Source organism: Simochromis diagramma, unplaced genomic scaffold, assembly GCF_900408965.1.
Source record: "Simochromis diagramma unplaced genomic scaffold, fSimDia1.1 OVJJ01000802.1, whole genome shotgun sequence".
In the NCBI taxonomy this organism is placed as follows: domain Eukaryota; kingdom Metazoa; phylum Chordata; class Actinopteri; order Cichliformes; family Cichlidae; genus Simochromis; species Simochromis diagramma.
In genome coordinates, this window is record NW_024387492.1 from 10,314,527 (window position 1) to 10,329,263 (window position 14,737).

Genomic DNA, 14,737 nt, shown 5'->3' on the forward strand with positions numbered 1-14,737 from the left:
AGTGCTGTAGTTGTGCTTTAGTTGTACTAATGCTTTAGTTGTACCCTTTCCTTTCGCAGTCGTAGCACGCGGAAAGCTCCTGCTGTTTGTGTGTGTGTCAGATGATTATTTTACTGTACTCGGATGATTCTCCGGTGGAAATGTCTGTATTTAAACACACATTTACTAGAATTGAATGCAACGAGCATTTTCTAATTAAATATTATTGTCAAATGAACTCGCATATAGCTCTTTTTTGTCTCTTCAGTTCTTTGTATTTGCCTGGTTCCACTCATTGTAGACGTTAATATCACAACACTCTTTAGGCTGTTATTTGGGGTAGGAACCTGCAGTCATGTGCAGCATTTATCCACCCATCATCCAATTCACGGCCACAAAATTTTCATTTTCATTTAATCAGCACAGAGGACCGCCAACACCCTGCTACCTTCACTACCTTCAGGTCTACAAAACCGTCAAGGCCTCTTCTCATCCAAGCCACCATCTTTTCACTCTGTTGCATTCTGGAAGTATCAAAGTACTGAACTCTGTCTCATGACAAGGTGCACTACCACCACTTGGAACACCCTGTGTAATATTACTAAAGACTGTGAAACAGATATTCATATGTGTGTCAAACCCATTTCTGACTAGAACTGGATAAGAAAAAAACCTTAATAAAGTATACATGATCGTTGTTGAATGTTACATTTATTTCAATCCAGGAAAAAGAAAATTAAATGCTTATGAAATGAATGAAATGTGTATGGTGAAAGTTACTGGTAAATAATGATACAGACAAAAGAGCTTTTATAATTAAAGATACAGTCTTTGGAAACATAAACAAAAGAAGTCAATGTAATTTTTTTTTTATGTAATTGTATTGCAGACTCAGATTACCACATCACGTTAAGTACAATGACAATGCTGTAGTCAAAAGTACTAATCAAGCTGTACGCCATTAGCTCCAGGCAAGTCACTTAAGGCCAAAAACCTGTTCAGCTTGAACTCAAAGTCAATCGGGCGTTCACTGGGAGGCCTGTAGTTCCCCTTCATTACAGTGCTCAGGTAGGGGATGAGCATGCAGTTCTCTTCAAATGAGGCCAGCTTCTTTTTGTACATCTGGCGAATGGAGTCTGTACTCCTGTGGTTGAAAGCTATAACAATGTAAAATTGGAATTATTACTTAAGTAGGAAAAAACACATGAACAAGTTCAGTGCTGGAAGCATATAACAAGTCTTAAAAGGTGAATGAGATACATTGTACATAGTAAACTTTGATAGGAAAACATTTCAGAATGAGGTAAAGCAGCACATAAAATCTTTACTTTAAACTTAAAGTAAAGAGCGATCGTGGCTCAAGAGTTGAGAGTTCGCCTTGTAATCGGAAGGTTGCCGGTTCGAGCCCCAGCTCCGACAGTCTCAGTCGTTGTGTCCCTGGCCATCACCAGTATGTGAATGTGTGGGTGGATGACTGGATGTGTAAAGCACTTTGGGGTCCTTAGAGACCAGTAAAGCGCTATACAGACCATTTACCATTTTAATCATCCTAATATTTCTCATAATATATTAAATAAAGGTTTAAATATAACGTTCCTACCTTTCAAATACAAGGCCACATAACTGAGAGCTGATCTCTTTAAACTGAGATAAGGATGCTTTGGTTTGAGACACCCGGCAGCTGTCATTGCCTTGATCACTGCTTCTGCCACACCCTAAAAAATACAATGTGGTTGATGGATGTACTTTTAAAAATCTCAGCAGACAGGACGATACTGCAATATTTTCCATGTGATACAGAGTTTCTGACCTGCTCCAGGTAGCCCAGCGTTGGAAGGGAGGTGAGATGTACAGGTTCAGAAAGGGGAGGAACTTTAATGGGCAGCTTTTGGGCCCAGTAAGTTTCAGGAGTCCTTAAATAAATAATTTCACATTTCAGTGAATAGACCAAAGGTTTACACACCACCCACTTTCTTTATAAGTGTAGCTCAAAGTAGTTTGTAAAAAAGTGAAGTGAAAAAAGAAAACATTAAAAAAAGGCACACGTTTTTCAAATATACAAAGAAATAACACCTCATGAACTTGTCCCGTTTCTCCTTGGTCTCAAAAATATAAATTCGTTCTCTGTACTCCACAGCATATTCCATCTTTCCTCGAACCAGAGCTTCGTACCTAAGAACAAATAAGACTTCCATGTGAAAAAAATGTCACAGAAAACATATTCAATATTTCTGACATACTGTGATGGAATAAAGTATTTAGATTTTAAATGCTACAAAAAAGAGAAGATCCTTAGGATCTTATGTATGTCTATCTGACACCACAAAGTCAGAATCACAAAGAAATATGTTTGCCAACTTTCTTTTTCTTTCTTTCTTTCTTTCTTTCTTTTTTTTTTTAGCATTTTGAAGCATATTTCTCAGTGACACAGTGGATAATGTACCTCTGCTTTCCATCCAGGTAAGTAACAGGACAGAAGCCCTTCATCTCAACTTGCTGTGGAAACCTGTTCTTCACCTGTATCTCAGTCAGCTTCCTTGGCAGGAGGTGGGGTTTTGGGAGGGTGTGCGGGCAGCCAGGTGTGACAAATTGATCAGGAGTAGACAGGAACATCTGTGATTGAGAGAGCAAGATAACAAGTTCCAGTTCCAGTTTTTAGGTTTGAATGCCTTCCCATACTCATTTGGGCATTTACCTATGAATCTTGCAATTAATTTATGGGGGAACTTCCAAGAAACTGACCTCTAAATGGTTTTCATCACACATCTTGAAATAATGTCCCCTGTACTCAGCCGCATGAGTCAATACTGCAGTTTCTGAGATGTCCACCAGGTGGTAATGAAGGGCCATGCAGACAGGGCAGTACTGGCCAAACTCTCCAAGTCGGCAGTCAAACTCCTTGGGTGTGATGCACAGCTTATTGATGCAGGCTGCTTGCCCTGGTTAAATCATCATGCGTGGAGTTAAGAGGTTCAACATTTAGGCGCATGTAAAACATTTAGCCCATGAGTTTGACAGCATGTTGAGGTGATTTCTGGTGAAATAAACCAGCTTAAACTCTTCTTGAACTTACCCTTCTGTATCCTGTCCAGGTAAGTTTGAATATATTTCATGCTGGTGCTGACCTCTTTTATCATTCTGTCCCAGATCCACCATTTGCTCTTGAGGCCATTGAGAAGCAAGCAGTTTTGATATTGTTGTTGGAAGTGATGCCTCACATGCACCACCTCCTTCTTGTAGCAGGAATTACGAATGTGTAGGATCTCAGAGCTATCGTGCGTCAAGTGAGGCCTAAAGTGTAAGAACAAAGGAAACACAAGAAGATTATAATTTTTGCAATTATAATCAGCTGTCAGACCTAAAATCTGTCATTATATTTATAAGTTCTGTGTTCTCTGACTTGTTGGGCTTCATCTTGTCTGCAAGACCTCTCTTCAGCACCTCCACTATGTCCAGCTCTAGCTCAACTACTATCATGGGGATGATGCTCTGAGACCCCATCAGTTCTGCCTGCTTAAGGGTCATTGGAAACCCATCAAGCACATATCTGAAATACCAGAAATATTATAGTATATTAGATACACACTAAACCAACAAAAATAGAGTAAATTATACAGTCTTGACTTAAAAAAAACAAAATCCATGCCAAAGATTAAGTTCGGATCGTACCTAGCGTTGAGTTTTGCTAAGTATTAACACATACATGTGATAAACCCTTTGTCTTACCCTTGCGTGCTACAGACTGAGTTCATCAGTGCCACCTCCAGACACTGAATGGCCAGTTCATCAGGCACAACAAGGCCCTGTAAGAGATACTCTTTCATCTGAATAGCCAGATCGGTGTTCCCCTGAGTGTCAAGCACCATACGCATAACGCTACCAATGGACAGCTGAGCCAAGCCATATTTCTGAGAAAAAATTTGCGCCACTGAGGAAGCAGAAATACAAAAAGTAAAAGAAAAGAAATGAACATAGTAAAAAAATGTAATAAAGTTCATTTTTAACTATCTTGTATCTTACCGGTGGTCTTTCCAGATTTTGGAGGTCCAATCACTGCTATTTTAATAGGAAGTGACGTGGTGGGCTTGGGCTGCCGCAGGTACTTTAAGGGGTTGAGCATAAATGTGTTACAGTTCTCCTTAGATGCAAAGAAGTAGATATACTGATGGAACAGCAGGAGGTATGTCGTGTTGAAAGGCCACTTCAGAGGCTGGATCAGGTCTCTTTCTTTGTATAGCTACAGGTTGGAAATGGATGCAAAAAATGTTAAAGTATACTTTATGAAGGACATTTTACATATTTGTTTTTTCTGTCAACATTTCAGCATAAAACAAAGGAGTAATTATATTAAAATATTTCTTGGAACTATTGGAAGCACAGCTGACGTTCCTAAACCCTGCCTACCTTGATGGGGTCCAGGAAGCCAAAGGCACTGAAGAACTTAAAAGAGGAGAGCAGCAGTTTGCCTGCCAGGCTGTAGGGGATGGGGTGGCATTTTTGGAAGAGTGACTCCCTGTTGGTCAACAAGGGTTTGATTTTCTTGAGCAGCTGACACTGAACAATGCGGAGTTTGCGAGACGCATTGATGACCATTCTGGGTATATTGTGTTCACCTAGGAGTTCCTAACAATAGAACAACATATAGCACCATATATAAGATCCAACTAGTTTTATTGTAAAATACAAGTAAAGTCTTGTTGTGAATATGAAATACAAGTAGAATTGATCAGGGCTCATTTTTGTTTTGTGTATATGTACCATCACAGAACTAAGGTTGGTCTCTTGTGTCACAAAACGCTCTTTTATTCCTATCTCCAGCCTGTTGGTAGCTAGTTCCTCAGTCTCCTCATTCTCGATGTCTCCTTCATCCTCTTCTGCAGGAAATTCCTCCTCCAGCAGGGCCTCAATCATCTCCTCTATGTCTGCAGTTTCATGCTCTTCATCATCTTTTGTGCCATCTTGAAAACTGAGCTGTTTTGTTTGCAAATACAGAAAGAAAGAAGACGTTTGAATCAAATGCAGATGTGATAATTCGGGTTACCTCTTTTGCTTACCTCTTTTTTAGTTGCCTTTAAATCTTGCTCTGCCATGAGTTCAGCTTTTCTCTTGGAAATATCCTCCTCCTGAATTACAAAATTACCATGAATGTTTCAGATCCAAGAAATGAATTTATCCTAATTTGTCAAGACAGACAGCAAGATTAATGTTTCCTGGCAGAAAAATAACACAGTTACTAAAACTGGGACCTAAGTATCACTTATTTTTTTACCCGTTTTTTTTTACGCAGGTCATGAAGGAGTTTCAGCTGTGCTTCACGTTTGTTTCGACGCTCACGCCAAATCTCCAGGTACTGTGGCAACAGACGACTCTGGACATCCTCAACATCCACTTCCATCATTACCACAACGTCAGGGAAAAACTTTTGCTCAAACATGTACTGCACCTCATTCAGATCAATAGGAAAGCCCTCCAAAATAAAACCTGTAGACCTAGAACATAGATGATCTTAAGTTAAAGAACGATATCTCTTGTAAGGTGACCAAAACTCTCAAAGAGACCTTGATGGGAAGTTACCGATCTAAAGTTCATTATGTATAAAGCTACTCCAGCAAATTTACATTTAGAAAAAGCTAAAAACTAGATGTTTACCCTAAGCTAGCTTTTTTTTTTTTTAAACGCGATTTGCTCTGAAAAAGACAGCAAATAGGCAGAAAACAAGAAGAGGCAGGAAACATCCAGTTTTGTAATAGCTACTTGTATGGTTCATGTTTCCAGTATGGTGCAATAGTCATGTCCAGAATCTTTGGATTCAGAGGATCTCCATCAGATAGGTAGGCTTTGATGGCCATTTCATCCTCAGTCAGTTCTTCTTGCTAAAGTTACAGAAAAACACATACACAGAAATTCAAAACCTGAAATGAAATATCGTAACAAACTGTGCTAGAATGAAACTGTGTTGAAGCTGACCTCCGTCTCATTCATGCTATCATAGGGATCCTCTGACTCCTTCTCGTCCTCCGCCCTGGCTTCCATTATTTTGGCATCCAAGTCTTCAGAATCATCTTGTAAGAGCACTAACTCATCAGCATCAGGTATCCGCATCTTTGTCTTGGCCATTATGAGCATTTGGAGCTGCTCTCTGAACTGGATATGGAAGAGCCCAAGCTGCTGTGCAAGCCACTTCCCATTAGTCGTCTTGCCTGAGCCTCCGCTGCCGAGCAAAAAGATCCGCAGAGCAGGAGGCTTGGATGGAAAAACATGACAAAGAGCCAGTGAGGACACTTTTGTTCAGAACTACAGCATATGACTTTCTCTTTTCATGTTAAGGTTATACCTTGAGAGGCTCAGTGTGTGCAACAAATTGATCAGGATTTTGAAGAAATGATTCCCTGGCTTCTAAGCTGGAGAAGTAGTAGGTCTTCTCACGATACTTAGCTGCAATTTCATCGGTACAGGGCTGCAGGACATTATGGTCTTTTAAGACAACAGGGCAGAAATGCTGGGTGTCACCTAAGAATCTGTTAGTCGTGGTGTCTCCCTGCATTCATTAAGAAGATAAGATAGACATACTTCAATGGATTGCTTGCCTTACTAATATTTGTCAAGAAAGCGGTAAGTTCTCTGTTCTCTTTCTACAATTTTAAATAGTGCTGTAAACATGTGGATATTAAAGTTGAAAGACTCCTTAGTTTACTGACTTCATCTCTTTCCCCTTGGGAATAATCATCATCACTGCCTTCCTCTGCTCTCTCCAGCTGAGCTAAGGCCTCTATATCTTCTGCGTCTTTTTCCATGTCCTCCTCTGATAACTCCCAGGACACATACTGAAAGGGTTCTGAAGATCACACATGAGAGCTAAAGATTAGATTGGAACTTTTTAGCAGAATATCACATGATATATCACTCATTGGTTCACCATTTATTTATTCCAATCCATTACCAGTAAAATAACATAATATTTATCTCAGTATTTTTTTGTGTGTGTCTGGCGCAAATTTGTTTCTAAGACAACAGTGATTTGGTCTGCATAGCTTTACACTCACTGTCCATCTGCTGGATCATCTCTTGAAGCAGGTTCTCTGGGCTTTTCCTGCCAATCTCCAGGGTACAGTGGGTTACCGTTAAACCAGACTGCATTTTCTCCCATTCACCCACAAACTGTTGTAACTGCAGTTTATACTCGTTCATCTCGGGGCCATCTGCATAGCCCAACTCTGAATCATCATGTACTACCACTGCTGCTTGGACCACACAAAGAGAGTGTGAACGAGAGAGAGTTAGAGAAAGAATGCTAATGATACTTCAGTGGTGCTCACAAACAGTACAAATACAACATATAAATTAGTTAGCACATTCAAAAATGTATCTGTGATTTTGATTGAAAATTGGAGTTTTTATTGGGCAGCATAGCCATTTCAGCGCACGTCCAAATTCAGAGAGTCATGAGAGTCAAACCCCAGGAAATCCTGACAATGACTGACTGACCTGAATATGCACCTTATACTAGTTTCTCTCTTTAGTCAATTTGCATTTTTGATCTGAGAAAAACAAACCAAACAAAACAAAACAGCATGTTCTTGTTGTAACTTTACCTTCTTTTTGTACTGCGTTAGGATTTGCAGAGCTGGTGGTGTTCAATTCCTTAGGATCTTCTGAAAATAAAAAAGAATGTAATAAAAATTATACTGATTGAATGGTATATGTTCAAGGGTAGTATATAAAAAAAAACCCAAAACCAGCACCATGAGTTTCTCCCATAACTGTCTTCATATTTGATTGCCCCTCTGATTCTTGCTCCTCTTGGTTTCTAAAATGGAGAGAATTAAGGCACAAAAACAAAAGTTGCAACAAAAATCTAACTCAGAAACATACAAAGAAAAAAAATTCACAACATCATTTCATGTGCACTTACGAGAGCTCTATCGCCTGAGACTGTTCATCCTCTAACTTCTTCTTTACAGTGTTCTTTACACTTTCTTTATTCATCTCATAAAGTCTTCTCAAAACTGCTCAATGAAAAAATGTATTAATGGAAATGTAAAAAGCACCAAAGTGTAGGTGTAAACACTGAAGGGCATTTCAAACCAAATTGTTGCAAATTATAAATGCAAATTTATATGTTTAATCTTTTCTATTTGTGCCTCATACCCTGGTGTCCATCGCTGTCTGTGAGACAGAAGAAGACCTCTGGCAGGAGTCCAGCTTGCTGTAAGGCATCCATCTGGGAAAGGTTCTTGGGAAAGTTGTCAAGCACCCACCCAGTCTTGCCCTCCACCTCTTCAATCTATAACATCAAACTTTTTATCAGGTAAGTTATATTTACTTTATGCATGTGACTGTCTAAGTGTCGTGTCCCTGTATGCGTGATTTAGTGTTGGGTGTTGTGCGATGTAAGTCAATGATTTTATACAAATAAAAAAAAATCTAACAATGCCAAACAAAGTTGCAGAAAAATCCTGTTGTGTGTCATTAATCATTCAAATATATGAACGTGTATGCATGCTAACTGCTTACGACTGAGAAGTCGGTGTAAATCTCCCACCTGGGTTTAAATCTTTAACGTACCTCTTTTATACGCTTCTCTAGTATCTCAGCATGCAAGCCAAAATAAGTAGTACTTGATTGCTTTGCTTGCTGCACAGCACTGAGTACCATGGCTTGCACCAGTGGATGATCCTCTGTCACTTAAAAACAGCAGAACAAATAAGATCCTCTTTCATACAAATATACTGTTGTTCAGTATGCTTCAAAATATTAGAACAACACAACACAACAACAACCAGAATATTGTTTAATTATGTCCTGATATGTTAAACCATGAAACTGAAAGAGGGTGCACTTTCTTTTTCACATATCTATGATACATATGGTTTATAAGAAAGTATTTTCACATCTTACCTTCACATTAATTCTGTGTATGACAGTCAGTCACTTGTTCAGCAATAGGTACAAATATTGCTTTATATCATACAGTTTGTTGGAGGACTATTACATACATATATATATATAGAAACTACACTCTTAATAGTATATAGTGCTTAGACAAGTTATTATGCCATGATACATGGCATTACTGTTATTGCAAAAAACATATTATTATCAGTCACAGTTTATCAAATGTAATTCTACATGTGATTATAGAAAAAAAATACCAACAAAGCTCAGCTTACCTGAATTTTGTCCATCTTCCTTCATCTTCATTTTGATTTTGTCTATAGCAGCCTGTGTTGTCTCCTCTTTAATTTTATTAATCCTCTCCTCTTTAGCCTTGACCAAAACTGGCTGCAACAGTTCCTCCATGTCAATTACCGCTGTGTTATAGTGCTGAGCTAGAAGTTTACATAAGGTGGTCTTTCCTGCAAGGGAAGGCCCAATGATTGAAACTTTGCAGGGTAACCTCGGCATTGGAGGTAACAGGTAAGGGCGAGGGTTTGTGACAAATTTATGGTGTGCCTCCGCTGACGAAAGGATGTACAGTTTGTCCTGGAATCTGTACAATGAATGAGAGTTGTTTAACATTTTCACATAGCTACTCAATAGAATCCTCATCTGGAAACAGTTTTTAAAAGACTGCTCACCCCATACTAAATTGTGGCTTGCCAGGAATGACCTTGCCCTCTTTCAAAGCAACAGGGCAAGTTCTGCCCCAGCGGCTCCTTCTCCACCTAAAGCCAGGGACCATAATCCTGTAAGAGGACATAATTCTCAGTAGGTCCTCCTGAAAAAGAGATGGTTTCAATATTAAAGCAAGTCCAGTCTTAATTCTTAGGATCAGGATTATTGGGATGGTTGTAGTACACATGTTATTCAAAATACAAGTATTTTGTACATGTTCCCATTCACTGATTGTGTTTTGAAATAAAATGTGAAGACTTCCAGACCGTGCTAACGTCCTCTGGCATTTCCTCATCCTCAGTCTGGTGGAGGAGGACTGGAACGGGGACGCGATTTATAGCCAAAGTTTCGAGACGCGACATAACAGACTAGAAGTACAAAATGTCAAAAAACACACCTTACAGAGACAACACTTCTGGAAAACACCAATACTATTTGTTGAAGTTTTTTTTTGTCTTTACCAAGTGCCACTCTTCTGTTGAATTATTTCCATCCAACTCCAAAAGGTAGAGAGGGTTGTGGTTTGCCATGTAGTCCTGAAAAAATATCAATTAATATACTTTTCATTCTGTGTTTTTCTTTTGTAATTTATTCTTTTAATAACAATAAATATTAATACAGTATATAGTTTGTCTGTAGTTAAATTTCAAAAGCCCTTAAGTACTGCCTTTTGAGTCAAAATAATCTGGGATGTTCACTGCCTTATGATATAAACATACCGGTACTGGTTAAGCAAAAACAGCATCTCCCAAGTAAATTCAAATACAAGGTTTAAAGGAATTATGAATTTTATATTCAAGAGTTTTTTAAATAACACAACAAACTACATTTTTGGTGTGTCAGTAGTGGGTGACTTTGATGACAGGTCTAGGTCTGGGCAACTCACCTCCAGTGGTCTAAGCATGTTATCTTTGTACATGTTAATTCGAACAAAAGCATTTTTAGCCAAATACTCTGGTGTCCACACCATTCTGTCATTGGTATCCTTTGAGAGTTCCTCTTCCTAAGAAAAAAAAAAATTACTAGTATGGAACTCAAAGCTTGGCAGTTTTTTCTTTGCTATGATAACAACTGATCACCTGGGGAATAAAAGGTTAGCTAAAATAAAAACAGCCCCCTAAAAATGCAAAACTGAAATCCAAACATGTATGGAACTAGGAAGGTGCTAAAAATATTAATCGTCTAAGAATTACTGGATAAAATTCTGATTAGTATTCAACACCCTTAAATCTTACAGTTAAGACTGAAACTAGATCAATAGCTTTATTGCACTAGGCAATAAATACATAGGTAAACATGGCAAAGCTTATAATATTTATGCTCCTACACCAAGACATGAGTACAACTGCTTCTGGGTATTGCTTCTGGTACTTTAGGCTAGTTTGCTCAGCGCTATCATGACAGCAAGGATAGCAAGTCCTATACCTGCAGACTGACGTCATTTTCTCTTATTTACTCAAGAAATGCAGTGGCTCTGTCATTCAAATCTGACCAGCTGGGATTGGGGAGGCAGAGGATTTTAAAGGCAGTGATTTCTGTCAGTTTGTTTTGGTTGATACAATGAAATAAGAGGAAAAGCAGCAAAACAGCAGTCATTGGATTATATTTGTTACAAGCATCAAAACAAAAGGAGGGGGGAGAACTAAAAGAGCTATGATTATGCATATTACATGATCAAGTGACAACACTTATTTTCCCTTAAGTAATACCTGCTCCTCCACATCCTCCGCATCCTCTGCATCCTCTGCATCCTCTGCATCCTCTGCATCCTGTTCCTTGCTCTTCTTCTCCTTGTTGTACACCTCTGCCCGCTGCCACTGATCCCTGTTGTAAAACTGCCCTGTCTCTGGGTCCTGCTTCAGACCAGATAGCCTCTGGACAAGGTCCTTGTCTGGACACTGGTGAAAAGTAAAAGTATTTAATTTATAATCAATTCAGTAAAATCCTGACAGATCTTTTTCATAAATGAACTTAAAGAGATATTAGATTTAAAAATTACGACATTAAACTATGCAAAAGAAAAAAAATCAAATGCAATGGACAACTCCAAATAGAGAATGACAGTAACCTTGATGTTAATGATAAAATCAGGCGTTAGCTTGAGGTTTTTGATCAGTTCAATCTGCTCATTAATCTTCAGATGCTCTTCTGACATGAACGGCAGGCAGCTCAGTACATAACCTGTATCAAAAACATGTGAATTACAAAACAGTGCAGAGCTTATCATATTGCTTATCGTCTAACCTATCAGTCGTCTTATTTTCATCTGCAAAGAACATTTGGTGACTGAAAAGTTTGTTTTGCATGCATAGCCATAATTAAATGACGTCTTATTTATTACCATAGTGCTCCACATCTGGCGAGTTAAGCCTGGCAAGAATCAGCTTCAGCACCACATCCTCTGGTACACTTCTTCCCTCAGATAAGATGTCCAAAAGCTATATTCAACAGAATGCAACTCAGAGTTTCTAATGACTATAAAAGCATAAAGAAAACACATCACAGGAACAAAGGGCTTCCTTTCAAATGATACAGAAAATTTTACTTACCTCCAGGCCCTCTTTTGTTTCATTTTTTATGTGTGTGTTGAGAAGATTGGTATCTGAAAGATGTGAAAACTCATCTACATACACATCTCGAATTGGTAAAAAGATTTTTTTTATGAAAAAGATTTTTTTTTTTATGAAGGCATAAAAGGGTACTCACCATCAATAAGGATACACCTCCAGGACTCTGCAATTTTTTTGGCCAAGGTGGATTTGCCAACACCCTGCCAAGAAGTGAATATAGAGGAATTGAAGCATTAGAAAAAAATATTTGCTAGTGTTTGGGTATGCACTTGTTGAGCTTTGGTGGGGACTCTCTGCATGATGTTTGTGATTGTGGAGTGCAGCTTAAGACATGGGAAATTCTATAGTAGTTGTGTCCAGGAATTTTAAGTATAGCCTAAACATTTTACACTTGATGATCTACTAAACGTCATAATGTGTTTGGCATTCATGGTTTTTCCTCTTTGTTTATATATACATATCTGATTCACTGACAGATAGTACTGTGCATACTGTCTTTTGGACTTAAACACAACTACAAAGGTATATACGTAACCTAGCTAAATTTCACTTTATATTCACTTATATATATATATATATATATATATATATATGCACTTTATATATAGATTACCGGTCTTCCAACGATGATAAAGCAGGTGGGCTTAGCAAGAAGTCTCTCTCTTTCGGCTTCATCTTCAATTAAGTTGTCTACTAAAGTAGCCATTCAAACTTTGTGAACACAGAAATGATAAAAGTCAAATAATCATTCAAGCAATCAGTTTTATAGCTTGAATGTGTAGTTTACACAATCTGACAAATATGTAAAATATTATTATTATCATATTTTACTTCAATGTTACTTACAGTTACCTTTGCGAGTGTCTGTATTTTCTTTTATCTGCTAATACCCTTTTTAGCGCAGTTGTTCACTAGCGTTACAATAACCTAGCTAGCCATATACGGTTACCATGACAACTTGCAAACTAAAGGGCTGGCTGAAGGTTTCTTAATACCTAGTTAATGCTACCTTTAGAGTTTGAGGGTTGAAATAGCGTTTATAAATTAATTAATTGAATTATTTATTTATCATACTCAAGAGCAGTTATACACGTTTAAAGCCGCTGCAAATTCGAATGCAAAGACAGTAAACCCATGTATCAATCGCATTTTCAGTCCTTCGAGCTTTTTGACTTTGCGAGGCACCGTACGACCCGACAAGCGAAGTCATTCATGACAGTCACCTGACTAAAACAAATTCAACTCCAACATGCTAACGGGATACACTGGGCAGAGTACAGATGCATTTTAACTGTTGTTAAGTGAAGCGTTTACAGTATTTGTTGCGACTGCATGGGGAGATGTATATTGTCATCAATGAAGACCATTTGTGGTTAATCATACAAGCTAAGTGGATGAATGGTGAGTGATGTTAGCTAGGAAGTACTGAGGGAAAAAAGTAAGCTATATACATGAACACATTTGTTAAATATGCTGACTCGTCATTTTGTGTCTTATAATGTGAAGAAATGAATGTAACAACATTCATTTCTTTTCACTTTCGCTTTGTAGCTCCTCTGTAGCCTCTTCCAGACTGTGACTGTTGAACAATTCAAGAATAGAAAATGCCTCAATCAGCGGCTATCATCGGTGGGATCCAGCGACTGGTTCTGTACGAGACCAGAGCAGTAAGTCTTTACATGAGCCCTTAATGTCACCATTTCTTCATAAAGTCCAATTCACCTGGGCAGTTTACAACTACACGCGATGATAGTTCTTTAAACTGCGCTGTTTCTCCATTTTGCTAAGCTTCCTTAAGGAGTTTTCAGGAATAGTACTCCGGTTTCTTGAAGTACATTCAAAACTCTTTAGATGGTGGTTGTCTTTTGTTGTGTCGTGTTGTTGTGCTGTGCACGCCGCTTCAGTAGTGTTGAGGTCCGGTGTTTTTGACGAGGCTTATTTATGACTGATGGTGTTCAGTTGTGTGTGTTTTCTATCTAGGTTCAAGTGAGTGTGTCAGGTGTTTGTGGGATTTTTTCCCCCTGTTTCTTAAGGACGCGACTTTCAGATATAGTCTTCTGCTGTAGATATTTTTTAGGTCTGTCAGTTCTTCTTTTGTTCAGTTTCCTCAATTATTTTAAGCCACACGTACTGCACAGCTCTTTAGCAATCATGTTGTTTGTGCAAAAATAGCTTGACTGGAATAAAATACTATCTTATATTTTGCATTTTTTCAAGGTTTGGTTAAAGAAATTGCAATAAATTGTGTGTTTTGTGACAGAATGCAACAGTATTGATGTGCCTAAAGATACAATTTAAAATGGGTTCTTTACTAAGTTGTCTGTTATATGTAAATAATTCATTCCTTGAGTTAGGTGCTTTTTCTATGCTTGAATGATTCATAGGTCAAGTGGCTTAACAGACAAAATTTTTTTCCAGAAAATAGACTGAAAATGAGTGAAAAAGCAGCTGATGTCTAGAGAAGAACTTTAATTTGTACATTAAAACCTGGAGAACTATTGCTCAAGAAGATTTTTAAAAATTACAACATGTTTTCATCTGCTTAGAAGGAAAACAAATAAGGGGTGGCTGAA

The 14,737-nt window shown here is 38.2% G+C and overlaps 2 protein-coding genes across 5 annotated transcripts in view; one reads left to right on the forward strand and one right to left on the reverse strand.

Moving 5' to 3' along the window:
- Nucleotides 1-851: 851 nt before the first annotated feature.
- Nucleotides 852-13,231, reverse strand: ak9 (adenylate kinase 9). Of its 2 annotated transcripts, none has more exons than XM_040017057.1 (36): nucleotides 13,017-13,231; nucleotides 12,778-12,875; nucleotides 12,301-12,364; nucleotides 12,144-12,196; nucleotides 11,936-12,032; nucleotides 11,663-11,775; nucleotides 11,304-11,492; nucleotides 10,481-10,597; nucleotides 10,056-10,130; nucleotides 9,861-9,962; nucleotides 9,558-9,697; nucleotides 9,150-9,469; nucleotides 8,545-8,663; nucleotides 8,128-8,263; nucleotides 7,892-7,985; nucleotides 7,722-7,786; nucleotides 7,572-7,631; nucleotides 7,023-7,217; nucleotides 6,678-6,814; nucleotides 6,314-6,517; nucleotides 5,947-6,222; nucleotides 5,734-5,852; nucleotides 5,249-5,468; nucleotides 5,034-5,102; nucleotides 4,738-4,950; nucleotides 4,384-4,602; nucleotides 4,000-4,216; nucleotides 3,706-3,907; nucleotides 3,380-3,526; nucleotides 3,053-3,270; nucleotides 2,722-2,918; nucleotides 2,423-2,592; nucleotides 2,053-2,151; nucleotides 1,790-1,892; nucleotides 1,580-1,694; nucleotides 852-1,136 (listed from the first exon to the last, which is right to left on the reverse strand). In XM_040017057.1, the coding sequence occupies exons 2-36, from the start codon at nucleotides 12,868-12,870 to the stop codon at nucleotides 922-924; spliced, it is 5,172 nt and encodes a 1,723-aa protein (XP_039872991.1). In that variant the 5' UTR covers nucleotides 12,871-12,875; nucleotides 13,017-13,231; the 3' UTR covers nucleotides 852-921. The 2 variants fall into 2 exon arrangements, with proteins under 2 accessions (XP_039872991.1, XP_039872989.1); XM_040017055.1 differs by having other exon boundaries at nucleotides 13,011-13,231.
- Nucleotides 13,232-13,394: 163 nt separating this feature from the next.
- The window catches only part of fig4a (FIG4 phosphoinositide 5-phosphatase a), a 52,680-nt gene continuing 51,337 nt past the window's right edge, over nucleotides 13,395-14,737 (forward strand). For 2 of the 3 annotated variants that reach the window (XM_040017060.1, XM_040017062.1), the window contains exons 1-2: nucleotides 13,395-13,565; nucleotides 13,716-13,831. In XM_040017060.1, the coding sequence (XP_039872994.1) occupies nucleotides 13,769-13,831 (63 nt within the window). In that variant the 5' untranslated portion in view covers nucleotides 13,395-13,565; nucleotides 13,716-13,768. The remainder of the gene's footprint in view (nucleotides 13,566-13,715; nucleotides 13,832-14,737) is intronic. The other variant, XM_040017061.1, reaches the window with a different exon arrangement.